The following is a 26,560-nucleotide window of genomic DNA, read 5'->3' as shown; positions in this document are numbered from 1 at the left end:
TGTGTGTATCTGAAGAAGTGTGCATGCACACGAAAGCTTATACCAAGAACTAACTTAGTTGGTCTTTAAGGTGCTACAGGAAGGAATTTTTTTAGTTGATGCTGCCATTTCGCATAGACTGAAATGTAAAGGTGTCAATTGCGCCTGGGCTGGTATATTATCATACGGACCAGCACCAAAGAGTTGGTTGGCTGAATGCTGTGGATCAGCCAGGGCTACTGCGCTATGCTTAAATCCACTTTCAAAAACCACATACTGAGCCGGGGATAAAAGCATGCACATCAGATCTTTCCAATCTTGAGGTAGCATTGTGTAACCACAGCTCCTGTGGGAGAGCACGCAGGGGCTGAGGCAGGCGAAGGAGGGAGGGAAGGAGGGATGGGGGGTGGTGGATGTGGGCTGAGGGGTAGGGGGGGTAGGGAAGGTTGTGATGGAGGCAAAAGCTTTGGGTAAGGTGGGGGATTGTCTGCTGCGGCTAAAAGGGCAGGTGCCAGAGATGCCTGAGGTCCTAACCTAGCGACGGCATCTGCACACTTCTGCCAAGTGAGCAGACAATGAATCGGTGCCCTCGGTTCTGAGAAGAGGGTTGTTCCAATCTTTTGCCAAGCTTCTGTTCCCAGAGAGCCTGACTCTGGGTACCAGGGGCACTGGCAAGCAATCTCACTTAACAATTGTTCAATTTCTTTCAAAGAAATATGCGCACCCGCCACCCTCTGTCTGACTAAATGGAGCAGCTCCTTGGCATGCTCTTTTTGGAACCTTGTAAGTCCCCCCCCCCCGACTCACGAAGTAGCGCGCTGAGACTTTTCCACTCGAGTGAAGTATAGGGGTTGTTGCGTAAAGGGATCTGGCACGTCGGGATCACGTCGGGGTCACCAGCTGTTGGGTTGAAATAAACGACAGACGAGTGACGAGTGTCATATGGGAGGCATCTACCGAGCATGTCTCGGCGAGTCTCTTTTATTGAATATTACAGCATTACCACATATGTGCTTGTTGCTGATTGGTTAACACAAATACAATGCAAGGGCATTAATCATAAAGGTTGGGGAAGGGAACACATGGTTACTAGTGATTGATATTGCATGACTTGAAAGAACATAACAATCGCAGTCCGTAGATGTGGTCAACAATGCATTAAGAACAGGTCAGGGTGTGATGTTTCATGAACTCAGTGTGAACTGTACATTCTCAGACTCATGTGCAGAGGCAAAAACTTCCCAGCAGACATGCTTTTCCCAGATGGGTGCTAATTTTTCTTTTAGCCAAGGTGATCTTGGAAAGATGCTTGGATACACCTCAAATTGCTCCTGGCTTTTCCAATTTATCTTGTTGCAAATGATGTTACCTTTGCCAGCAGTTACTAGCATTGCCCAGGGCTTTTCACTGGATGTCTTCTTGCAGCACTTTTGCCCTCCAAATGCGCAATGCTACAAATGGACCAGCAAATGCTTGCTGTTCTGTTTGAGGCCCTTGCTTTTCATGTATCTCTTTTTGTTATTTTAAACTGGGTGCTTTGCTCCCTATCATGTAAAGCAGGGGTCAGCAAACTTTTTCAGCAGGGGGCCGGTCCACTGTCCCTCAGACATTGTGGGGGGCCGGACTATATTTTGGGAAGAAAAATGAACAAATTCCTATGCCCCACAAATAACCCAGAGATGCATTTTAAATAAAAGGACACATTCTACTCATGTAAAAACATGCTGATTCCCGGACTGTCCGCAAGCCGGATTTAGAAGGCGGTTGTCCGGATCCGGCCCCTAGTTTGCCTACCCATGGCGTAAATGCTCTACTTTTAAAAAACAATAAAAATTCTGCTAGTTTCCTGATCTGGACCATATACTGCCTTCCTTCTCTACCAAGGAAATCCTTTGTCCCCCACAATGCCAAAGATGTGCTGGGAAGACTGCTAGTATAACCCAAGTCTCTTTCAGATCTTATTCAGATATACAGTGGTACCTCGGGTTACAAACACCTCGGGTTACAGACTCCGCTAACCCGGAAGTAGTACCTCGGGTTAAGAACTTTACCTCAGGATGAGAACAGAAAACGCACGGCAGCGGGAGGCCCCATTAGCTAAAGTGGTACCTCAGGTTAAGAATGGTTTCAGGTTAAAAACGGACTTCTGGAACGAATTAAGTTTGTAACCAGAGGTACCACTGTACATTGCATGTGTTGAATAGGCACGGGGCAGGACAGTGCTTCTGGCCCTGCCTTGGACAACATGCCTCCTGCTATCCCTCTGCAGACCTTTGCATGCAGAGCTCAAGGTCTTGAAAGGGGCATCAGTGTACTTACAGCAACAGCATCTTCAGTTGTAGCTCTGGAAACAAAACATGGCCACAAAAGCACCCACCAATCACCATGTCATTTGCTGATGTTGCCTTCACATCAGCCATGCATGGGAAACATCAATAGTAAACACACAGTTATGGCATGGATGCCACAGGGGCCTCTCCCACCCACAGGACACAAACATATACTCCCCAGAATAGATGGCCATTGTCTACCACAGCCTAGGGGTAGAAGACACCAGAATGTAGAATCCAGAGGTTTCCAAGGAGAAAGGTTTGAGGCCTCCAGAGACCGAATGAACATCTGGCTCCAAGGTCTGTTCCCCTCCCACTCCAAATTCTTCCTAAATTACCCTTCATGAAGCTGGTGCCCTCCAGATGTTTTGGACTACAGCTCCTATCAGCCCCAGCCAGTACTGTTCTAAACTCTCCTAAGGGAGGTGACGGAATAAACATTTGTCAGAAACATTACAAAAGAAAAGGGACGAAACCATTTTTCCTCCTAGGTTGAGAGAGCTGGTTAGGCCTGAACTACTACAGTCATTTCTACAGAACTTCCTTGCGCTATTTATTGGGCTTGTTCTCACAATGAGATCTTGAGACGTATCATGTGAAGTCACCATTATTTACATTTTAATTATGGGAAACAATGGCTGAAAGAGCAGAGCCACATATGAGTCAAGACCAGAAATGTATCTGTGGCATAGATTGGACTGTACACAGGTTTTCAGGACACGGGTCTCAGACCGATGCACTCATGTATCTTCATAATGTCAGTACTAAAGATAATTCCACAATATATATTCTGTACTTTTTTCTGTCCAAAAAGTCAGGTTACTCTTTAAATCTGCCTGGAACATTCTGTCACTAAGAGAAGGGAGAGTGCACAAGCTACCCAGAACTTAATACTGTATCCCTTAAAAAAAAACAACAGCCTGAGTAGCTTGGTAGTTTTGAGTAGCATTTGTACAGTCACTTGTGCAATATTTGCCTGCAAAAAGAGTTTTCAGGAAAAGGATGGCATGATTTTATTGGATGACGAGTCCTATATTCCACTGCATTTGGTGACATCAACGTTATTACTTCCCCAGTTCTGGTGGTATGGGAAAAACATGCCTAAGCTGATCGAACTAATCATAGCCCAAGCAGGCTGCATAATGATAAAAACTTCAGTTGTCTTGAGTGGCCTCCTGGGAAGCAATTGTAAGAAAATACAGTCATTTGCTTCTGAAAGAACCAGCCCAGAGGCATCTGCAGCCCATAGAAAGACAGTAACTATAAACTGCGTGTCAAGAAGAGGAATCTTCTCAGCTTTACTTAAGTCTTTTAATAACTCCTTCCCAGCTCCAGACGTTGGGCAGCCGTAGTGATTACATGCAAAGTGTTGATGAACACAACATCACCTTCTTTGTAGCAGTTGCTCCCCAATTTCTGTCTGGGGCAGCTCCCAAATCGTGCAAACACGACTGCCCTGACTCATTTCCCATGAGCAAAATCTGTAGTTTTACATGGCACCATCAGTCCATGTTCCAGGGAGTTACGTGGGGATCTGAGGAAAAACAGGCTCAAGCGGTGCCTGCTAGGGTTGGCAATAAGGAAGAGCCAGGGTTAAGGTATCTGTGCACTTTCTCTGCTGAAGGAGCAGGTGGGAACTACACCCTACTGACCAGGTGTTGTGCGGTGCAGGAAAGCATCAGCCCCAGCTCTCCACAGGCCAGCCCCCAAATGGCTGAGTTATGAAGTGAGCATTTTAGCGCATGACAAGGCTTATATTATGCCTCATGGACAGCAGTTCCATGGGGCACCGTAAAACCCTTCTCGGTTAATCACTCTCTTTTGCTTGCTGCGATCTCAACCTTGGGACTAGGACAAGCCCAGAGCGTTGACTGAGCGTCAGGGCTCCTTGCTCTGCGGCCAGCTTCCAACGACAGGACTGAGCTTGCATCCATGGCATAGTGCAATGAACAGAAACTAGGGCAGGCTCAGGATATAGCAAGGCTCAAAAATCATAGCCTATGAGAGAAGCAACTTTACAAAGAAGCTTGCATACAAGCTTTACATAGACAAATCACATTAGCAGACTGGAGATGCTCTCTTGTTCTAAATTAGCTTCTGTCCCTGTGGCAGGTGGAGGTAAAGCAAGGCACAGAGTTTAAGGTTTAAGGTTTGGAAAGAACAAGAGCTGTGCAGCCGGCTCCTCCCTCCAACCCTCCCCTCTGCCCACATGTTTTATTAAAGTGGCATTAGCCGTGGGTGGAATTGAGGTGAGGAGGTGTTGCGGTGGCAGCAGTTGAGAAGCCTCTGTCTGTGACCGGCAAAATCAGCAACCAAGAGGTAAAGGGCCAAAGGGATGGAGGGCCAAGAAGGGGTGTCCTGTAACTCTCATTGGGACACATTGAAGGAGGTGTAGCGATCCTCTTTGCAACCTGCTGAATATGCTTAAAGGTAGAATTCAGGAGAAGAAAGGATCCATTTTCTGGGAAAGGGACCATGCTTGGGTTGTTAGTTGTAGAGGAACAAGTCAGGGTCTGAGATCATTTTGCACCAACCCAGTTCTAAATGTTGACATGAGGAGAGTCTTTTGGAGAGGACCTGTCAGAGAGAAGGAAGCAGCCCTGGGTTCTCCTATACAGAGGGAAGCTGCCTTGGACTGGGTCAGACCTTTGCCTACACTGACTAGCAGCAGTTCTCTGCGGTTTCAGACCAGGACCTCTCTCCTTTCCACTAGGAGATGCAGAGGAGTGGACCTGGCTTCTTTTGCACGGAAACTAGCCATGTCCCTTCAAAGCATAAGCTCACAGGGCAAAGAAGGTAGGCCATCTACAGGGTTTGTTGTTGTTTAGTCGTTTAGTCGTGTCCGACTCTTTGTGACTCCATGGACCAGACCCCATGGACCAGAGCACACCAGGCACTCTTGTCTTCCACTGCCTCCCGCAGCTTGGTCAAACTCATGTTAGTAGCTTCGAGAACACTTTCCAACCATCTCGTCCTCTTCTCCTTGTGCCCTCAAACTTTCCCAGCTTCCGGGTCTTTTCCAGGGAGTCTTCTCATGAGGTGGCCAAAGTATTGGAGCCTCAGCTTCAGGATCTGTCCTTCCAGTGAGCACTCAGGGCTGATTTCCTTAAGAATGGATAGGTTTGATCTTCCTGAGTCTCCTCCAGCACCATAATTCAAAAGCATCAATTCTTCAGCGATCAGCCTTCTTTATGGTCCAGCTCTCACTTCCACACATCGCTACTGGGAAAACCAGACTTTGCTATTTGGCGAAACAAATACAAGCATTGCCCAAGCAGGAACTGAAACCAATGACAGAAAGCTATCTGAATCAACAGTTGAGCAATGGGGAATTGAAGCCAAACAAGAGGTGTAAGACCCAGGGAGTGGGAAAGTTAGGTGAGAAAGGCACATCTATTTGTCAGTCTGAATATTTGACTCTGTCTGGGTGGCCTTCTTGGGCATTAGGATCTGCAGAAGCAGCTCCCTTGGTAGTCCCACCCCCCTCTGAAATGCAGGGAATGGCGGAGAGGGAGTTCTGTAGCAGCCCCCAAACTGTGGAACTCCCTCCTCACAGACGTACACCTGGCACCTAACGATACAGTTTTCAGTGGGTGCTTAAGATGTGCTTCTTTACCCTTGCCTTTGAACCAGTAAGGTGTTCTGTTCTGTAGGACCCACCTTTGTTTGCTGAATTGAATTGATATTGTTCTGCTCAACCTGGAACGGTTTTATGCTGGTAATAGTTTCATCTGTTTTTATAACTGCATATCGCTGTAGCCTGCCCTGGTACCTTATGGTGAAGGGCAGATAAGAAATCTTATACACAAATAAGGCAATTCTCTTTCTTTCTTTCTTTCTTTCTTTCTTTCTTTGGGTCTTTCAGTCTTCCTTCCTTCCTTCCTTCCTTTGTGGAGTAAGATGTTTCATCTTGTGTTTCTCAAAGCCTAATCTCCAGAAGTACAGAGGTTAGGCTGTTGTGTCAGTTTCATAAGCAAGTTCCTGTCAACAGAGAACCTATATTTTTTACTTATCAAGTCCCTCAGTTTTCAGCTGGAGCCAAGTTGCAACACTTTTTGAAGTCTATGCTGTGCCTCTGCTAGGAAGACAGAGGGAGATCTTTTGACTGGATTAACTGTGATTTCCTAGAACTGGTGTCTTAGAACAGGAGCCTTGACCACCCTGGAGGCCTCCAGATGCTTCAGATGAAAGCTCCCATCAGCACATGCTGGCTGGGGCGGATGGGAGTTGTAGTCTAATGCATCCTGAGGACTTCTAGTTGGGGAATGCAGTTCTATAGCAAGTGAGAAAGTAGCTGCTATAAATGTAGATGCTATAAATGTACAAGTCTTAATCAAAATAGCATACTTTTAAAATTAAGTTGACTGCAATGCGGTAGCATAGCGTGGGGCAGTTGCCCTGGGTGCAAAATTGTTAGGGGCACAAAGTTTCAACATCTTGTGCTGGAATGCTTCTGCCACTGGACTCTGTTGAAAACGGCATTTCCATGCGAACCAGGAAGTGACCTCTCCAGACAACGGAATGACTTTTCTTTTCTTATTTCCATGGCTGCAATCTCCTGGGTCCATTAGGCAGATGAATGCACATGTGTACTCCATCTGTTTCCCTCCCTTCCACTCACCCCTTCTGCGTGGCTCCAGGTGCTGTCAACCCATGCTAAACCACTGCTGTAATGTTCTGTCCTGTCCTAATACTTTAAATAAACAAACAGAAGTATGTACAGGCTGCCTTTACCAGCATAGGCCTCACAAGGTGGCAGACAAGAATGAGATATGTTAAGGACCATCTGAAGTGTCAAAAAGAAAGAAAATAATACATGACTGAAGGAGGCATAGAGTCTTGAGATTTAGTTGCATGAATGATGCTACAGAAAGGCAGTGAGCAGCAGAGTTGGGAGGGTAGATAGGAGAACAGTGGCTCAGGCATCTCAGTCAGATCTCTCCCCTCCAGGAGACTTCCAGCACCAGTTATCGTAATTCAGAAAATTGTGGCAGCTGCTAAGCTGCTGGAATATTTTAGGGTAGATTCAGTTTCGGTGGGAAAGCAGGGGCTCTGCCAAGCCCCTTTAAGTTGGCTTACAGGGTGACCTCCCCACCATTTCCAGGGTAAAAGAGGATGTGTTTGTTAAGGACTCTTTGAAAGTACATTGCAGTACTTTTGAAAAAGGTTTCACCATCCTGTACCAAAAGGGGAAGCAGGAGAATTATTAGAGGGACAGACATCTGAGCATAAAAGGGAAACGTGAAAACTAGAAGGGGTATAAAAGTGCTAGGAGGTACGAGAAGAAACACATACACAAAAAAATAAGGGTCTTTATGGAACATAACAGCTTTAGGGTCACAAGGGTGGATGATGAGATTAATTGCTCAGAACAGAATAAGAACAATGGAATGTCTTCAAAGGTGGAAATAACTGTGAAATGACAATTCCCAGCCTGGAAAAAAAACCCTATCTGGAGAAGAATTAAATCTGAATGATAGTGTTCAGAATGGAATGACAATAGAATGGCAGTATGCAGGAGACGGTTTGTAGGATAAACTGACACTGAAATCAACAGTGCTAGGAACAGAACGTTAGAATGACACAGTCAGGAGTGAGGTAATACAGTGGTACCTCAGGTTACAGACGCTTCAGGTTGCAGACTCTGCTAACCCAGAAATGGTACCTCGGGTTAAGAACTTTGCTTCAGGATGAGAACAGAAATCGCGCGGCAGTAGCAGGAGGCCCCATTAGCTAAAGTGGTACCTCAGGTTAAGAACAGTTTCAGGTTAAGAACGGACCTCCGGAACGCATTAAGTTCTTAACTTGAGGTACTACAGTAACAGTGAATAACAGACCAACCACAGGGCACCCAGAGCCCTCCTCCCCCAAACTCCTTGGCCTTATTGCTGCTGCTGTCCATCACTTTCACCATGTGATAGCAAAGAAATACCTTTCTTTCACTTTCCCATGTTCCTCAATTTAGAAGAAAAAGCATCTCAGTTGTGTACCCCCACCCCCAAAATCACACCACATTTGCTTCTATTATTATTACAGTAACAACAATTCCCCACCCATCTGGCTGGGTTGCCCCAGCCACAACCAAGTAGTCCCCTAACAGGATATTTCTGGGTAAGCAAACTGCCACAGTATAACTTACAGGTAATTTAATTCTCCCCTGTCCAATGTACTGTATATTGTTTTGGCTCCTGACACATTGCTGTTTTTGCCTGCCAATTAGCAGGGAGATTCTGTCTTACGGTTGTTTTTGTTTTCCACATATTTGACTTCTTTCAAGGAACCTACAAAACCAGGTTTTGATGTGGTGGTGGATGCCAAAGGGTTGAGGAGGGTGCAGGAATCCAACACCCTGCTAAATCTATCAAGGGGGAATGTAGAGTGTGTATCCCTGTGCATGGATGTATATAAAGTTGATCCTGCTGTTCTGAGCTTCTGGGATTACAGTATTTTCTTCAGTTAACTGTCGCAAAACACAACGCCGCATGGGTCAGATTACCTGTACTGTAAAAGCGATGGTGAAGGAACGAGGTTCGGCTACCTGTCGCGGACGGACCATGAGCGAGACCTGCTGGCTGGGTGCTCTAGGAAAGGGTGAGAAGTTTGTGGTTAATTTATCTATTGAACTGTAGGAAGCACACCTGGATGGAAAGTCTGGAAGCAGAGAGTTATGTTGAAACCACTGGCTCTCTCTCCTCGCCTCCCGCGCGTTAGGAAAAACGCTCACCCTTCAGTCCCTGAAAATGTTTTGCGAAGCGGAAGAGAGCGCCTCTGAGAATGTGCAGAGCGCGTTCCCCTTTCCGACTCTTCACACTCCACAGCTAGTCTCAAGGGAACTTTCGCGCCAAAGGCGTGGCTTCTAGCGGGTGGGTGGGAAGCACCAGCCCCGAGAAGCACTTCCGTCGACTTTCTTTACCAGCGCAGGCCGAGAAAGCCCAGGCGCCGCCGGCGACCCTGGCAGACTCCCTCCCACCGCGGATGCGCTGCCTCCTCCCGCTCCGCAGACGGGGCTGCCCGCCCGATGCCGGGGCGCCTGGTGGCAGGGAGTTGCAGCGGCTGGATCTGCTGCGGGGATTGGCCGGATCCCGGCCGCCCTCTGTCTCCATGTGACGGGGGACGTAGGAGGAAGGCGCAAAGAGAGAGAGAGAGAGACAGAGAGGGAGATGGAGGGAAGGGAGCAGGACGGAGGAGGGAGGAGAGGAGCCAAGCGAGCCGACGACGAGAGCCATGGAGGTTCAGAGGAGCCGAGGCCGGCCAAGGGGCGCTTCAGGCCCGGGCTGGGGTAAGGCGCGTCCTGGGAGCCGTCGCCGCGAGGGGCAGGGGTTGCTGGTGGGGAGGCTGCCTGTTTGCAAAGGGGGGCAACCGCCGGAGCCTCTGCTTCCCCGCTTCAGGCGCGCAGGCAGCCGCCTCCCTTTCCGAGCAAAAGCCAGGAGGGCCTCTGTCGCCCCCCGCCCCAAGCCGGACTTCTGTCAGAGAGGCTCCCGGCTGACCATTGCGAGCAGCAGGAGCCTGGGCTGCACAACAGGCCCGTGCGCTCCCTCAGAGTCCCAGCCTCTTCTGGAAGAGAACTTGCAGCCCGTGCAAGAAGGGACGGGGCTTCTTCGGTGGTGAGGGGAAGGCTTGGGGGACCTTTGGGGTTCTAGTAAAAAAACCCGAAACTTAAACCCAACAACTACCCACAAGCTTGAAGGCTCCCCACCCTGGTGAAGATGCTGCTGCTGTTACTGTTGGTGGGCAGCTTGTGGCTGGGGATGCAAAGCGGTCCTGGAAGGTGATAAACTTGGGTGCAATGCAAGCGAAAGCTGTCCAGCCTCGGGAAGGTGGTGGCGAGCCCGGCCTGTCCTGCATGTTTTCCTCAAAACATTGTCATTGGGAAGTTCCCTAAGATTCCTAGCGCTGCAGAAGCTCAGTTCTAGGCCGGACAGTAGCTCACCTTGTTCTTAATTGAATTGCAAGTTTATGGAGGAAAAGGCTGTCAAGTGGCTGCTAGCCAGAAATAAAAATAATTTTTTTTAAATTATTTGTACCCAGCCCATCTGATTGGATTGCCTAGGAAGGCTATTGAACATAATGTTTGCTGACTGGGAACAGTTGTGGACCACAGGTATGAAATTCACGGCATGTAATGCCTTAAGAGAGAATATTATGAAAATGATATACAGGTGGTACATAACCCCAGTCAAGCTTACAAAAATCTACCATTTGCCCGATAACAAATGTTGGAAATGTAAAGAAACTGAAGGTACATTCTTTCACCTTTGGTGGACGTGCCCAAGGATTAAGGTTTTCTGGGAGATGATTTATAATGAATTAAAAAAGGTATTTAAATATACCTTCTTGAAGAAACCAGAGGCCTTCCTCCTGGGCATAGTCGGCCAATCGGTGTTAAAGAAGGACAGAACTTTATTTATGTATGCTACAACAGCAGCAAGAATACTTATTGCAAAGCATTGGAAGACACAAGATCTACCCACACTGGAGGAATGGCAGATGAAAATGATGGACTACATGGAATTGGCGGAAATGACTGGCAGAATCCGAGACCAGGGAGAAGAGTCGGTGGAAGAAGATTGGAAGAAATTTAAAGACTACTTACAGAAATATTGTAAAATTAATGAATGTTAGAATGATGTCGGATTGAAGTTAAGTGGTTTCTAGCTGTAATGGTATAAAAGAATATGGAAAAATTGATTTTTAATACATAAAAATTTAATGTTATAATATATCAAGATTAAAGATCAGGATTAAAAAGGAGGGAAAGGAATTGCTGGACTAACAAATTGAATTGGAATACAAAAGAGGGTGGTATGAGGAGGTCCGGGAAACAAGTAAATGTAAGAGAAGTGATGAAAAGATGGAATTGTTTTTAACTGTTTTTTCTTTTTTTGTATTTTGTATTTTGTATTTTGTATTTTTCCTTTTTATTGTTAATTTTCTTATTAATGTAATCTTTTTCTTTTCTTTGAAATTTTAATAAATATCATTAAAAAAAAAAAAAAAGGAAGGCTATTGGAGACAGTGTGCCTCTGAATTGTCCATTGCTGGGAAGAGCCGTTCTGCTCAGGCTTGTGCTTGCAGGTTCCCTGTGAGCATCTGAGAACAGGAGGATGGACTCGATGGGCCATTGAGCTGATCCAGCAGGGCTTAGCTCACAGTCTTCATAGGAACCTGGGATCTGATATGGTAGGGAAGGAGCACTTGTTTGGCAGGATGCTGCACTTGTACCAGCAATGCCTTGCCCTCCAGCACTGGGAGTATCAGAGCTGCCGCCTCCAAACTGACTCATTCAAAGTAGATCAACCAGGAAAATGAACTGGAGAATCTCTCTCTCTCTCTCTCTCTCTCTCTCTGTGTGTGTGTGTGTGTGCACTTGCATCACTCATAAAGTTTCATTGAGTTCATGGGACTTGCTCCCAAGTTAGTCCGTATAGGATTGCAGCCATAATAAGCCAGTGTGGTGTAGTGGTTAAGAGCGGTAGTCACGTAATCTGGGGAACCGGGTTCGCGTCTCCGCTCCTCCACATGCAGCTGCTGGGTGACCTTGGGCCAGTCACACTTCTTTTAAGTCTCTCAGCCCCACTCACCTCACAGAGTGTTTGTTGTGGGGGAGGAAGGGAAAGGAGATTGTTAGCCGCTTTGAGACTCCTGAAGGGGAGTGAAAGGCGGGATATCAAATCCAAACTCCTCTTCTTCTAATATCCCAGGTCTGGAAATAGGTTTGATGCTGCAGCCCTGCATAGTGACAAAGAGCTGCATTTCCTAGCCAACTGCTGGTTGGGGTGTCACAATGTCAATACTTCTCTTGTCTCCTTTTGATGGCAGCAAACTTGTCATTGGGCTTTTTTCACTTGGGTAAACCTCTTCCAGGCTCTGAAAGAAGAGAAGCCCGCAGCTCCCAACTTTTCAAAGCCACCCCCTTGAACAGAACATCACTCAAAAAATGGGATGGCCACCAGCCCTTCAAAGTGGTTAAAAGATCAGGGCTGGGCAGACATTAGGCTTGCACAATCAACTTGTATCTCTCACCTTTTGTTTGTTAGAACTTTGCAGTCTGGTGCCACCCCTCCACCATGTTCTTTAGGTGCCACAAATGCCCAGCAGATCAGTGCTTATGTTTCCAATTCCTCCTGGGCATGCATGGCCACAGTTGTCAGTTATGGCTGGAGTAGTGGGATGGAGCTGCCCTTCTGAATGCCAGCATCCTTGCAGCTAGCCTGGATGGGGTGGGGCAGGGTGGTGGTGAGGTTGGGGCTGTGCAGAAACACCAGCTGGAGTGCTGGTTGGCCAGTGTTCCTCCTGTGGATTGTGGCCAGTCCTTAGGCTAGAAAAGGAAACCTGAAGCTGCCAGGGCAGGGTTGGGTAACTCCAGATGATGGACCCCAACTGTCATAGCTGGGGATGGTGGAGTTGGAGTCTGACAACATCTGGAGGGCCCCAGGACTCCCATCCATGTGATGGCATATGTTGCCAGTCCATTTCTCAGCACAATTCAAAGTGTCGATGCTTACGTCTTAAAGTCCTTTATGGTATGGGATCTGTGTTCCTGGAGGAATGCCTGTTCTGACATCAGCTTGCCTGTGTGTTGAGATCATTGAGAGCAGTCCTCCGTTGCTCGAAGTGAGCTGGGTGGCAGCCTGGGAGAGGGCCTTCTTAGTGGTGGCACCCTCTCCATGGAATTTCCTCCCAGAGATGCTTTCTTGGTGCCTACACTGCTGTCTTTTCAGGGCCAGATATCCTTGTTTTCTCAGGCTTCTAAGGTTCTATGATACCTAGGTTTCTTGTGCTAAACTTGTTGTTATTGCTGTATTTTAATGGTGTACCTCTGCATATTCTATACAGTAAGCAGAGAATACTTTTATTTCCTTTTTGGTTGAAGTGAAGGGACCAGGATGGTCCCAACAACAAAGGAACCTTGACTTTGTTAGACTTATTTTAATTTACTGCTTTGAATTCCTGGCCTTATTATGTTTGGTTTTATGTGTCTTTTTTGTACGGATTTTTTATTTTTTGTAGCAGCCAAGCATACATTATTTGTTCCTTTTAAAAATGCATTTGTAAATGTGTGTAAATAAATATGTATGCCTGGCTACTTTTAAGAAGTCCTTCCTCAGTACAGTGGGCTTTTTGGATGGTGGGGGAAGGGGCACAGAATAGAGGGTTCCCAAATAGGATTGTTGTTTTTCCCCTGATTCCTTTTTTCTTATTTTCAGCTTGCAGTTGGATATGGAGAGCCAAAGAACATCCGTTCTCCACCGGGTGGTCAATTTCGCCCCCAGTCCTCTCCCTGGTAAGACTTGGTGTTTGGCGAAGAGCCATGATTATCACCACTCTGCGATTGTAGGTATTCACAGTCTGCCTTTATTCCTCCCAGCTAGGCAGTACGACACAAAGACCACTGAGCCAATCAGCTTCTACCTCTCTGGCTTGGAAGAGCTGCTCTCCTGGAAGCCCACTAGTGATGATGCTTTCAACGTGTCCACAGAGCCACTGGCCAAACACGAGCCTCCTTTCAACAGCCGTAGGCCCCGCACGCTGGTGTGCCATGATATGAAGGGAGGTTACCTGGAAGACAGGTTGGAACTGGGGCAGATGCTGAAACGGGAGAGCTTCCAGATTCAGAAACAATAATTCTCTTTTTGCCAAACTAACCAGAATTGGCTCAATCTGGTCTTGGCTGAGTTTGCCTTGGTTGCAGCCACATGGTTCTGAAGAGTGATTAACTTGTACCAATATTAGTTATAAATCACACTTTGGATGTTTAAAATGTTTCACATACTTGGGGTTGCGTGCAACCAAGTCCTACTCAGAGTAAACCCATTGAAATAAATGTGCCCCCCCCCCGTTAATTATGTTTAAAACAAGCTTTAAAATGTTATTTTGCAGAGAATGTCAGCCTGGATATAAGTACCCCATGCTGGGGGACACGATGAAGTCTATGCTCTGTGGACATTGCGATAGGGGAGCGTATTGGTGCAAAAGACAACAGCACCAGAGGGTGGTGTCTTTGGTCTTAAAACAACAGATGCTGAATATTGACATATGGGATCAGCCAGCTCCTTAGAGGCACTAAAAACAACATGGGCAAAGCAGCAACTGCTAGAAACTGATTGCATCTGCAAGGCCCTTGCTTATTTGCGTAGCTCATCCTATGAATTTGGCAACAAGGCCTCATGCCTCCTTGCTAATGCTCAGAAAAACCCCCACCAGAAGTCTCTGAATTTGATCACTGGGATTTGTGACCAAAGCTATGTCAAGGTCCGTAAGTGCTAGTAATATAATAATAATAATAATAATAATAATAATAATAATAATAATAATTTATTTATACCCCGCCCATCTGGCTGAGTTTCCCCAGCCACTCTGGGCGGCTTCCAATCAAGTGTTAAAAACAAAACAGCATTAAATATTAAAAACTTCCCTAAACAGGGCTGCCTTCAGATGTCTTTTAAAGAGAAGATAGCTGCTTATTTCCTTCACATCTGATGGGAGGGTGTTCCACAGGGCGGGTACCACTACTGAGAAGGCCCTCTGTCTGGTTCCCTGTAACCTCACTTCTCGCAATGAGGGAACCCCAGAAGGCCCTCGGTGCTGGATCTCAGTGTCCGGGCTGAACGATGGGGGTGGCCCCACGTACAGAGTTAGTCCTGCTCTGAGTAGGATTAGCACTGAATGCCCCCTGAACTGGGTCCCCAAACTTCATTCAGGTGGTCTGCAGTTGGTCTGTAAAAATACAATTAAAAATCATTTAGCACCTAGCACAGTGCATTACAATTGTTACAACAGGCAGAAAATTCAATTAAAGTGGTCCACCAAGACCCTCAGATATTTTCAAGTGATCCAGGGGGGAAATAAGTTTGGAAACTACTGCATTAGCTCATTGATCCCTACATTGGCCATGTATGACCTTTATTATTACCACTCCATTGAAGGTGGTGCATGCAGAGTAGAAGAAGAGGTGAGATGAGATTTCAGCTGCTAGCTTCTTGGTTCACAGACCCAAACTATGTGTTAACATTGGCAGTATGTTTATATAGGGGTGCTTTGGACTGGGAAAACCTCTTCCACAAAGGCAGCACCACCAATCCTGATCGCGACCGTAGCATAGAAGGATATCGCTGTCACTAAGAGGTTCAGTCATACTAGCCAGGTCCAGTTCCTGGCAGAGGTCATTCACCAGGGTGGTGTTTTCAGTCCTTCCTGCACTCCAGTTACAGTGGGTTAAGAACGTGCAAAATTAAGAGCAGGGAAAGAGATCAGGGAAGTAAATCTGGTTTCTGCAAGCAACCAGGGGAATTTCACTTCTTGTTGGATTCTCTTGAGGGAGGGTGGTGGCTGGGCCACCCTAGCTTCAGGAAATCGCAACAGCTTGGACTGGTTTAGTTCCTCTGAGCAAGATTATAGGACCTGAAATATGATTCATACCTACTTTGTATGAGATCTGCCATCCTGAGTCTAATTGTACCCTGTTGGGTATAATGCGCGCTCTCTCGCTCTCTCCTCTTACTTCTGGCAGGTTCATCCAAGGCGCATCGGTGGATGACCCCTTTGTGTTCTACCACTGGTGCTACATTGACATATTTGTTTACTTCAGTCATCACAACGTTACCATCCCACCTGTGGTCTGGACTAATGCTGCTCACCGCAATGGAGTCCTCATGCTAGGTGATCTTCGCTGGGCCATCCCCTGGAGCATATGATACACATAGTGTTTGGGGCCTGTGGGAGGGAGGGCCTCACTCTCTAAGTCGTCCTTTCCTTACTCCACCCCTTTGCTGAGTTGCAAGAGGCAGGAGTTGCAGTGGGTGGTACTTCTTTCCTCCTATCAGTTGCATTCTTGACGCATGCTGCAACTTATCGGGGTGGATAACTTGTGGCCCTGCAGATGTTGTTGCTGGATTCCAGCTCCCATCATCCCTGAAACGTTGGCCATGCTTTCTAGGGCTGATGGGAGTTGGAGTCCCACAACTTCAGCAGGGCCGTAGGTTCTCTGCTGTTGAAAGTCTGGGGCCACCCACAGCCTCCATTCCTGCTAATCTCCCACAGCACTCTGCTTTCTGGGAGATGCAGGGAGTTTTTGCAAACAGCTGCTGTTGCTGTTCCACTCTTTATAGCCGTGCTTCAAGGCACAGGCAATTGCCGACTCCTCTGACATTGCTTGTATTTTGGGTATTCCTCTTTCCCCCCTGGAGGTTCCTCAGGGCTCAGCTCTTAAGCCTTCCTGTGGCGCAGTGGCTCACTGCGCTTGGCTGTTAACCAGAAGGTTGGTGGTTCGCACCCACCCAGGGATGGCTGCGGGCAGAATTCTTGTGTTGCAGGGGGTTGGGCTAGATGACCCGCGGGACCCCTTCCAACTCCAGGATTCTGCGGTTCTCCTGATGCACAGAGGTTTTGGATGGTCCAGGAGACGAGCCGCTCCGTTTCTTCCTTGCGTTTCCTTCCCTACCTGTAGGGACCTTCATCACAGAGTGGGGAGACGGTGCAAAGATGTGTGAGTCCTTCTTGGCAAGCGAGGAAGCGTACCGCGCCGTGGCTGATCAGCTGGCTGCGATTGCGCAGTTCTATCGTTTTGATGGTTGGCTGGTCAACATTGAGAACTCTCTGAGTGTAAGCAAGCAACATTTCCCCTCCCCTGCCAACCTTGGCCTAGGAGGGGAGTTAGGGTTCATCCATACACAGGCCGTATGTGTGTTCCTTAAAGTCCCTGGCATTGCTCAGGGGGAGCAGGAGCTATACCTAGGGATATGCTCAGTATCACAATGCAGCTGTGATATGTATCCCCACGTCAGAATTTCTTCCTTTAGGTCCCTAGGATCCTCAGAACCCCAGGTGGCCTCTTACCTTCAGAGACTGGCTGGGTAGGCCCCTTACCCCTAGGGCTTGAAAACCCCCTTTACGTCGCAGAACCCCTTTCCTATTTTTATGCCTGCCTGCTAGGGCTGGGTTTTCAACCCCGTGATATTTCACCCACTCAACATCATGATATACTGATATATTATGATGTCTGAAATAAGGATGGAGCTATGCATAGCCATTGGCTGGCTTCATGGTTTCCCCCCACATTGTGATTTTCGTATAGCATACACATCATGATTCGTGATGTATCGCCAGGTCAAAAATTACGAAACTGATATCGCAATATGGACTTCAAACTGGTTTTGGATGCTATATTGCCCAGCCCTGCTGCCTGTTCCCCAAATTACTTATAGCACAGTGATTCCCTTTACCTGCCCATGCTAGTCCACACTGTTGCCCTACTGGCTCACCCCTTAGAGTTGCCCCCGAACATCTTTCCTCTCTCCAGTTCTCTTCTTACCTTCCTTGCCTTGTCATTTCTCCTCCCCTGTCCCTTTCATAAATTTCCCGGGGCCTCTCCTCCAACACTCCTTTCCCATCCTTCCTTTTCCATCCCCACTCTGGGCCTCTGATGAATTCTGTGTATCTGCTGGCACCCAGCTGCCTGTCCCCTGGAAAATATATATTTCCCAAACTGAGGTGTGTCAGTCTCCCTGGCTTTGGGCAGCATGCATATAACATCACTTGGCATGCTGAATGATGGACCAACGGCCTCCCAAGGACCTGTCGCGCTGGCTGATTGGTGCAATTCTTTCATGGCAGGTGTCGGCAGCGCGTAACTCGGTCCACTTCTTGCGCTATCTGACGTCCCAGGTGCACAGAGCTGTGCCGGGAGGGCAGGTGGTGTGGTATGACAGTGTCCTGCAGAACGGGGAGCTCAAGTGGCAGAACGAGCTGAACGAGAAGAACCGGTGAGTGATGCCCCTCCCTGTTCTACAGGCAGTGGGTCTTGCCCTGGGGACCAGAGGAAGAAGGGCAGCACATCTGAACCTGAGGGTAGCCCCACAGAATCTCTGCCCCCTGCCCTGCAGCATCTCCCTGATACACTTGGCCTGCCGAGGGGAGCTCGTGTGTGGTACAAAATAGCCAAGATCTACCGTAACCAAGAGCTGCAATGCACTAGTGCAGTGTTTCTCAAATGTGGGCCCCCAACTGTTCTTGCAACTACAACTCCCATCATCCCTACCTAACAGGACAAGCGGTCAGGGATGATGGGAGTTGTAGTCCAACAACTGCGGGGGACCCAAGTTTGAGAAACACACCACGCTAGTACATTGTAACAGAGAACGAGAAAACCAAGCATGGGCCTCAGCGAATGGTAAGATGCGAGAGATCGACAGGCATGCCTGCTAAATCCCAGCTATCTGGAAGACCAAACTTGACTCAGGGGGCTGTATCCTTTTGGGGTTTGTCTCTAGTGCTGTGGCAGAGATGGGGAATCTCCAGGTCTCCAACTCCCATCAGCCCCAGCCAGCATTGTCAGTGGGCACAGGGATGATGGAAGTTGCAGACCAGCAAAAACCAAGGGCCACAAGTTTCCCTCTCCTTCCCCAGGCGGTGTAGAAAGTATCCTGGAAAGGGACAGGAATTCTCTCCCCCCCATTTTTCACAATGCATTTTCCCTGATCCCTGTCAGCTGTGCATGGTCTACAGCTGAAGCTTGGGCCTGGGCTGCTAGGATCCATCCAGCTAGAGCTACCTGGAAGGGCCTGTAAAGCCTTAGGCCTTCTGGACACCACGAAGGGTCCTAGAATGAGTTGGAAGGGACCACGAGGATCATTGAGTCCAACCCCCTGCAATGCAGGAACCTTTTGCCCAACGTGGGGCTTGAACCCACAACCCTGAGATTAAGAGCCTTGCACTCTTCCATCTGAGCTATCCCAGACGTTCCTCCATTCCTCGTGCTCATGCAGGGTTTACTTTGATGCCTGTGACGGTTTCTTCACCAACTACAACTGGACGGAGGAGCACCTGCTGCGTACGCGAGAGATGGCCGACGACCGCCGGGCGGACATCTACGTGGGCGTGGACGTATTTGGCCGTGGGGCTGTGGTGAGCAGCGGCTTTGACACAAACAAGGTAGGCAGGCTTTGGGGCTTGTGGGAGGCTTGCTGCCCTTGTGGCTCACAGTTCCAGGCTGGAACTTCCCACAGTGACTGAGAGCTGGAGAGGGCAGTCGTGGTTGCCTTGGGGTGGGCGGAGTGAAGCCTTTTAAGACCCAGCCTCCGCTGTTGCCCTGGATAGGTTGGCTCCCCTGTTACAGAGGGAGGGGGCAGGGCAGTTGCCACCCTCCCAGCACCCCTTGGCTGCCCACACTCTGGAGCCCCCCCCCCACAAGAGGAAATGGTGACTTGGCGTTCCTTGTGTCCCTGCAGTCCCTGCGCATGATTCGGGAGCAGGGCCTCTCGGTGGCCATTTTTGCACCTGGCTGGGTATATGAGACCTTAGGCCCGACCGACTTTCTGAACAACGAGGACAAGTAAGATCCAGCAGGGAGGAGGAGGGGCTTTGGGAGGGGAGGGGACTCTGCTGGAGGGCCTGCCTGGCTTGGCTTCACTTTGCCTGACTGCCTGGGATTGTCCGGCCCCCTGTGGCCTATTATGGGAGGGTCTTTCTGACAAGCCCCCACAACAGTGCAGCAGTGACCCAAGTTTCCTTTGGGGTTTGCACAGTGGCGTGGAAGACTTCTCAGCGCGACTCCTTTCTCACTTGCTTGTTTGCAGATTCTGGGCCCTGCTCTCTGATCTGCTGCCCACTCACAGCATTGGCTCCCTCCCCTTCAGCACCTCTTTCTCCCTGGGGATGGGGAAGAGGCACTTCCACAATGGGCAGGTAAGAGTATTGAGCAGTTTTGGGCAGCAGAAGCACAACTGCCTCTTTTAAGCCTTTGCAGCTTGACTCGCCAGCCTCTGCTTTGAAACGACAACTTGCTGCATGTGATCTATACAGACTGGAGACCCAGTAAGGCCTTCTGGATAGCTCACCGGGCTGTATCCCCAGCCCAGCTGATCTGCCTGAAGTGTCAGCGACTAGAGGCCTCAGATTCTTAACCTTCGGGGACACTCTCTTTCAGAGCTAATTTCCCCACAGTCTTTCCTGTCGAGGGCTCTGTAGGAGGGCTTTTGAGCTTCAAGTCCTGAATTGCAGAGAATGAGGAACACAACTCTATAGCTTCCTCCACCTCTTGCTGGCCGGCTGAGTCTGTGACTTGTTTCCAAGCTGAATTCCCCACCCCACCCCCGCACGGCCGCCGTCAAAGCCTTTTAAACCTGGTCTGGTCTTTTCCTCCCTGGGCTTCTCTGCCCTCCTGTTTTCTTTCCAGCCAAGGTCGGCTCTCTTTCTATTTGAACAAGTCCTTCTGCAGCCAAATAGTGTTTCTATTCCCCAGCCTCTGCTTCAAAGCAGTGTCTGATGGGGTGGTGGTATGATTGGCAGCTGTAAGCAGGGCGAAACGGTAGGCAGGTGTATGTGATCTTTTTAGAACCTGCCAATCTTTCCTCCGCTCGAACTCCTGGTCACTTTCCTCCCTGCCAGTCTTTGAGAAGCATGTTTGTTATTGGGGGTGAGGGGGGCAAACTCTGCCCGAGACCCTGGAATATGGGCTGCCAGTCATAGAGGGCTTGATACAGAATAAGGCAGCTTTCTACAGAAGCAACGTGGACTGTGTTTTATGTGGTTAACGGCATCCTTGCACTGCATTTTTGTTTGGGGGTGATTTGGTTTGGTTACCCTTTTAAGAATCAACAGTGGCATTCGATTTTAACGTACTCACGCCTTCAGAGGTTAATTGGAGCTATTGAGAGCCACGATGAAACCTTAGCAGAGCGCTTCCCTCAAGGGCCATGCATCAAGCAAGACATCGCCACTTTGGGGGCTTCCAGCCAATCTCAGCCCTGCTTTTCTCAGGGCTTCAGTGTGTCGGGGAAACTCCCCATTTTACAGCATACTCCTTTGCACACCCCCTTGGAAGTAAGCCAAGAAAGTATGCAATTTCAGCTTCTGATCCTTTCACAAGACAGGCTAGTATAGCAAAAGTGTAGCATTTCCAATGCACGCTCCCCCTCCCCTAAGTGCTTGCCGACCAGGAAGAAAGTCCCGAACTATTTCAAAGGAAGAATCAGCTCACTAATTAGGTATTTAAGAGGCTTATCTTCCCAGTTGGCCCAGGAAGACTCCTAATAGTGTAAGAGGCCCGATGCTTCCAGATGGGAATTTGCACGAAGCAGTGGAACGCAAGATTTCGTTGACCTGTAATGCTAGCTTCTAGATACATTTTCCCTGGGCATGTTGGAAAGGTATGCTCTGGAGACTTAAGGGAACACAAGAATAATCCCGTTCAAGGTGGAAGGCAGTTTTGTTGCCATGCCCAGGCTGAATTCCCAGTGGCTCTTTTTCTCTTTTTCAGGAGAGTAGGATGGAGCCCTGGTACCACCTGAGTGCTCAGGAGGTCCAGCCACTGTATGCTGAGTTCTGGATGCCCAATGGGGGCCGACTGAGAACGCGCTGCTGCCTGCAGGATGCCTGGTGTGGGGGCAGCTCCCTGCTGCTGGAAGGGACCATCCCTTCCAATGAAGATCACGTCACAGCCAGGTGAGCAACGGTTGAGATGGCTGCAGGGTTTTTTTATTGGATGCGGGAGTCATATCGGGGTGTGTGTGTGTGTGTGCTGCTCTTGCAAAGGGACTTCCTTAAAAAGCTGGTAGCAGGCAGAGGAGAGGAGAGCAGAGCCTGCAGACCATATACAGTGGTACCTCGGGTTACATACGCTTCAGGTTACAGACTTCGCTAACCCAGAAATAGTACCTTGGGTTAAGAACTTTGCTTCAGGATGAGAATAGAAATTGTGCTCCGGCAGCGCGGCAGCAGTGGGAGGCCCCATTAGCTAAAGTGGTGATTCAGGTTAAGAACAGTTTCAGGTTAAGAACGGATCTCTGGAACGAATTAAGTACTTAACCCGAGGTACCACTGTAATGAACACAGTTGCCTGCACCTGTGTGCAAAACAGGCTTGCATGTACCCAGTTGGCATGAATCGTGGACGTGCGGCTGCGTGTGCGATGTGGATCATTCAGCCCAACCCCTGCCCTCTTAACTGTTTTCTCAACTTGAGGGTTTCCCCACATTCTCTTCTTAATCCAGGGAAACTGCTACACAGCCTTTGCTTCCACTAAGAAGCCTTTACGGAGACCTACTGTAAAGGTCTTTTCCCTGTCACGGCGCAGCGCTGACCACATTCCGCTTTCCTGGGAGCTGCTTCTCAAAGGTGGAGCAAAGTTAGAGACTGTGACTGCCTGCCTGCCTCTGCAGGGATCCTGACAAGCATTTGGCTAAGTTGGGGGTTGGTGGTGGTGAGGCTGAGCTGGGTTCCCCCAAGCAAGGAGCAGATTTGGAGGGAATACAATGTTTGAGACACTCAGGATGTTGTCATCTGGGATAGAGGAGTTTTCATGGGCTGTTTCATCATGGAAAGAAGGGGGTTTGAGAAAGTGCGGCTGACTTGGAATCTTCAGGGCCCAGCCATGAGCTCAGTAATGTGGGAAGGCTCAAACTCCTTTGTGCATCCGCCCTTACCATCCTCAGTGTTCCTGCGTGTCTGTGAGAATGAAGCCTTTGCACCTTGCATGCCTAAACCCCTTCCTTTTGCAGGTGGCGGCTGCCTAGTGCCCAGAGTTGGCCGTGACTGTGTCCTCTCTCTGTCTCTCTTCCTGTCTGTCTGGGGCTTTTGGGGGCGGGGGTCACCAGGCTGTTTTCCTTCCAGGTGCCAGCACCCCCCCGGCTGTTCCTGGTCATAATTTATAAACACGAGGCCTCTTCCCAAGGCGTGAGCTTTGCACCGGTGTTCACCACGCGGCAGTCAAGTTCCTGTTTCTCCAGCGGCGAGTCGGGTGAGGAAACGCCAGGCCTGCTTTGGGGGCTCTCACTCTGACTGCCCAAAGGAAGGGGGCTTGTGGATCCCCCTCTGAGGGACAGCAGAGGCCGGGTGAATGATAGCTTCAGATATTGACTGATCCCTGTTCTGTCCGCTGCCTCTCCTTCATTGCTCTCTTCTTCCCCCCCAGGAGAACCAAGGAAGCACAAACCCTCCCTGCTCCCCACGCCTCCCCATTACCTTGCTCAGCTGCTCAGGGGGACAGGACTGCGTGGGGAACATGACTGGCAAAGTCGGTGAGTAGAAGGGATTGACAGAATGCATGACTCTTGGGGTTTTGTTTGTTTTGTTTCTTTCTTTCTCCTTGAACTGACCATTTTAGTGGTGGCCTGGCAGCCTTTCCCCTCTTGTTGGATTGTAGTTTGTAAACTCTCTGGGTTTGTAAACCATCTTTGACGGCTCTGCATGAAATAATAATGGGGCCGGGCAGGGACGGTGTTGGGGCCTGGGAACCAAAGAGCTACGGGCAGTGTGGGATGGGCTTTGCAGTGCCCTGCAAACTGACAGGACCCCGGCAGCTTACATTCTCTCTCTCTCTGTTCCCCTCAACAGATGCTATGAGCTGGAGCTCCAGAACTGCTTCCTGGACCAACTTTCAGTGACCGTGTCGCGTCGCCAGTCTGGCCGGAATGAGGTGCCCTTTGCATGCCGCCTGGGCAGGATCTGGGTGAGTAAGCGGTGGAGGCTAGGATGGGAAGCCTCGTGAAAATGGAGAGAGGGGTGGGTCAGCCGGCTTCCCCATGAAGCGCTGTGTTCTCTGTGGGCCTCTCACAGCCCTGCTAAGCCCGAAAGGAGGAAGGTCTTTGTCCCTGGTTCTTTAAGTAAGGTGCTATGACATAAAACAGGGATGGGGAAACTGTTACTCCAAGCCCACAGGGGCTGCTTGAAGGCAATGCAAACGTCCTCCTGTTTTTGAAAGTTGGCACCTTCTACTCTCTTAACCAAGTTTCTCTAGAGCCTGGCGAGCTCTCCTCCTCCCTCCCTTGCTGAGTCACATACTCAACACCTATCCTTTGCAGCTGCAAGGCTTTGCCACTGCAGGCCAGGTGGTCTTGATGACGCAGTTTCTTTCTTACCAGTTCTGGCCTTGCAATCAAAGAAATACTAAGATCAGGCCAGAACTTCTTGCTACCCCTGATCCCTGGGCAGATGGTTGCCTTGTCCTTGGCATTCTTGGTGGCCCCAATTCAGCCTGGTCTTTATAAGGTGGGAGAGGCCTCTCTGCACCCATCTCCCTTCATCGCACTCCTGTTTCTTTGGGGGCCCCATACCTCTGTTTTTATGCCCGCCCTGTGCGTGTTCCTCCACAGGTGCTGGATGCCACAGCTTTGCGCCCGCTGCCATCCGCTGATGCTGCCATCCCAGTGTCGCCTTTAGAAGTTGCCCATATCCGTTGGCAACGACTTTCAGCTGGAGAGCTCTCCCTCAGCCTCACTTTGCGCTGGACCTATCCTCCCAGCAAGGCCACCTGCTTCCGTGTTCACTACCGCAGGGGCTCGTGTGGCAGTGGTCCCGAACCTCGCCCGCTCCCAATCGGGGTGGCGTATGCCCCCCAGTACCGGGTGACTGAGCTGACTGTGCCTGGTGCCCTTTCTGAGTCCTCCTGCCGCTTGGAGTTCCTTGTGGAGCCGGTGCCCGACGATGGGTTCCAGGTAGACGCTGCGATGTGGGGGAAGCTGGTCTTTGTGTACTCTGATCCAAAGCTACCCAGTCCTGGCCCAGCGCCTGAAGGAACCTCATCCAGTTGATTTACATTTGGATCCTAGTAGACAATGCCCTTCTCCGCTTCCCAGATCTGTGCTATTAGGCCCTTTTTAAAGAGGGAAGAAGGCTTTTATTGAAGGCACTGGAACTCGCGTGCTCGGGCATCAGAAGCCCAACCACGGACAATTCAGTATCCAAAGATAATTTTTCATTGGGGAAACCACTTTAGTGGAATAGTTATCATGCACTAGAACAACAACAACAAAATATTTCAGGGAAGTACACCCCAACAAAACAATTCCACACTTGTGATATGGGCTACAGAACAGGCTTATCAAGTCACATTAAACTCTTATAACATCCTTTTTAAAAAACCTGCACCAATAGTTACCTATCATGTGGGCTGAAACAACTCGAATTGCAGCTTTTTTAATGCTGAAGTAATGTGTGTATTTTATCATTTACATAAACTGATAAACCAGGGCAGAGGCGGGGTGGGTGGCCTAGCTGGCATGAGCCTACGATTTTGAGGGGCCTACTTCCAAGTTCCCGTTAGAGGCAAAGGGGAGACCCATTGGTAAAGATTGTTGAAATGGGGCCTTCATTTCCCATCTGGCCTGGGTCTGTTACCAGCTTTGCACGGCCCTGGATAAAGCTGTCAGTTCTCCTCACCAACACATTTTCAGCAAAACCTAACTGGGAGACTGTAGCTTTTGAATGCAACCAAATCTCTATAAATTTCTTTTGCCCTGAGAAAATTCATGATAACGTACATCCCCACCCCTTCAATCTATTCTACATTTCTTATTTATAAAGAAACTTTAATTATGACAATATATCAGGCACTTACCTAAGAAAACTGAAGCCACAGGAAGGTATTTTCAAAAAGAGTAGCCCTTAAGGGTGGAAAAAGTACACATGGGGGAAGTCTGAAGTGTTCTAGTACCTGATGAATTTCTGCCTGCTCCTTCAGATTGATTTTTTTAAATAAATTTGTTCTGCTTGAATAGAGTTTATATGACTAAGGAAGACATGCAAGTGAAAACGGGTCTGGCAGATGAACTGTTTTTCTACAAAATATGTTGTGACTGGTGATTTACATTGACACTTTTTACCTCCTGTGTCTTATGAAATGATAAAATGTGTGCTTCATTACTTTTTTGCATTAGGAGCTCTGGATATGCTGATACCCTTAAACTGCATAGTGACGCACAACAATTCGCAACACAGTTATTTATTTATTTTTCAAAATTTCTTTAAAGAAATGTTTTTAGTAGCATGTTGCAACTTTTAATGAACTCTGTCCTTGTGCAATTTTGACCCCTAACATTGGAATACAATATAGTTGCTCTCTCGCGCCGGAAGTGCCTTCATTGAGACAGCAAGTGATTTATACAGTGGAATAGCTCCATGTTCAAGGCAAGTTGCTGAACTCCAGAAATTTAAGAGGGAAGTTGGAATAGCCTTTTTTTTTTTTAGCACTATAGGGATGGAGATGTGTGCATGTTCATAAGGTCTTAAATGGATGACATAAGGGAAAAAAGGAATGCAGAGTTTTGAATATGTATATTTCTATAATTACAATACCAAAATCTTAAGGCTAATCAACCATAAATGAAATACTGGACAATCACCGTGTTTATTTGCACACCAAATTTTTGCTCTATTCTAAACTTTATTTTACTATATCTTAAAGAGTCAGAGCTATTTATAACTTCCACTATTTTCCTCCTTTTTTTGAGCTACTAATAAATTCACAATAAATGTCT

General features: G+C 48.5%; 2 protein-coding genes across 8 annotated transcripts in view; one reads left to right on the top strand and one right to left on the bottom strand.

Moving 5' to 3' along the window:
* The window catches only part of LOC308470660 (uncharacterized protein), a 27,796-nt gene extending 18,738 nt beyond the window's left edge, over positions 1-9,058 (bottom strand). For 2 of the 5 annotated variants that reach the window (XR_013982513.1, XR_013982514.1), the window contains exon 1: positions 8,948-9,058. Coding sequence is in view for 1 of the 5 variants with exons in the window: in XM_080994152.1 (XP_080850278.1) it covers positions 2,299-2,399 (101 nt within the window). In the remaining 4 variants the exon portion in view is untranslated. Of the gene's footprint in view, positions 1-786; positions 1,411-2,298; positions 2,423-8,947 lie in introns of those variants that run through there. The other 3 variants (XR_013982515.1, XR_013982516.1, XM_080994152.1) reach the window with 2 other exon arrangements.
* On the top strand, positions 4,552-26,560 carry ENGASE (endo-beta-N-acetylglucosaminidase). 3 transcript variants are annotated; one of them, XM_080993714.1, is made up of 14 exons: positions 4,552-4,628; positions 13,517-13,593; positions 13,678-13,879; positions 15,820-15,968; positions 16,756-16,910; positions 17,922-18,070; positions 19,073-19,238; positions 19,535-19,638; positions 19,883-19,991; positions 21,565-21,749; positions 22,901-23,043; positions 23,218-23,323; positions 23,640-23,754; positions 24,398-26,560. In XM_080993714.1, exons 2-14 carry the CDS (start codon positions 13,530-13,532, stop codon positions 24,833-24,835), a joined length of 2,085 nt encoding a protein of 694 aa, XP_080849840.1. In that variant the 5' UTR covers positions 4,552-4,628; positions 13,517-13,529; the 3' UTR covers positions 24,836-26,560. The 3 variants fall into 3 exon arrangements, with proteins under 3 accessions (XP_080849840.1, XP_080849838.1, XP_080849839.1); XM_080993712.1 differs by lacking the exon at positions 4,552-4,628 and adding an exon at positions 9,219-9,588 and having other exon boundaries at positions 13,682-13,879; XM_080993713.1 differs by lacking the exon at positions 4,552-4,628 and adding an exon at positions 9,335-9,588.

Source organism: Podarcis pityusensis (genome assembly GCF_964106645.2).
Source record: "Podarcis pityusensis genome assembly, chromosome: 2".
In the NCBI taxonomy this organism is placed as follows: domain Eukaryota; kingdom Metazoa; phylum Chordata; class Lepidosauria; order Squamata; family Lacertidae; genus Podarcis; species Podarcis pityusensis.
The sequence above is the reverse complement of the archived record's forward strand: the minus strand, read 5'-3'. Positions and strand labels throughout refer to the sequence as shown.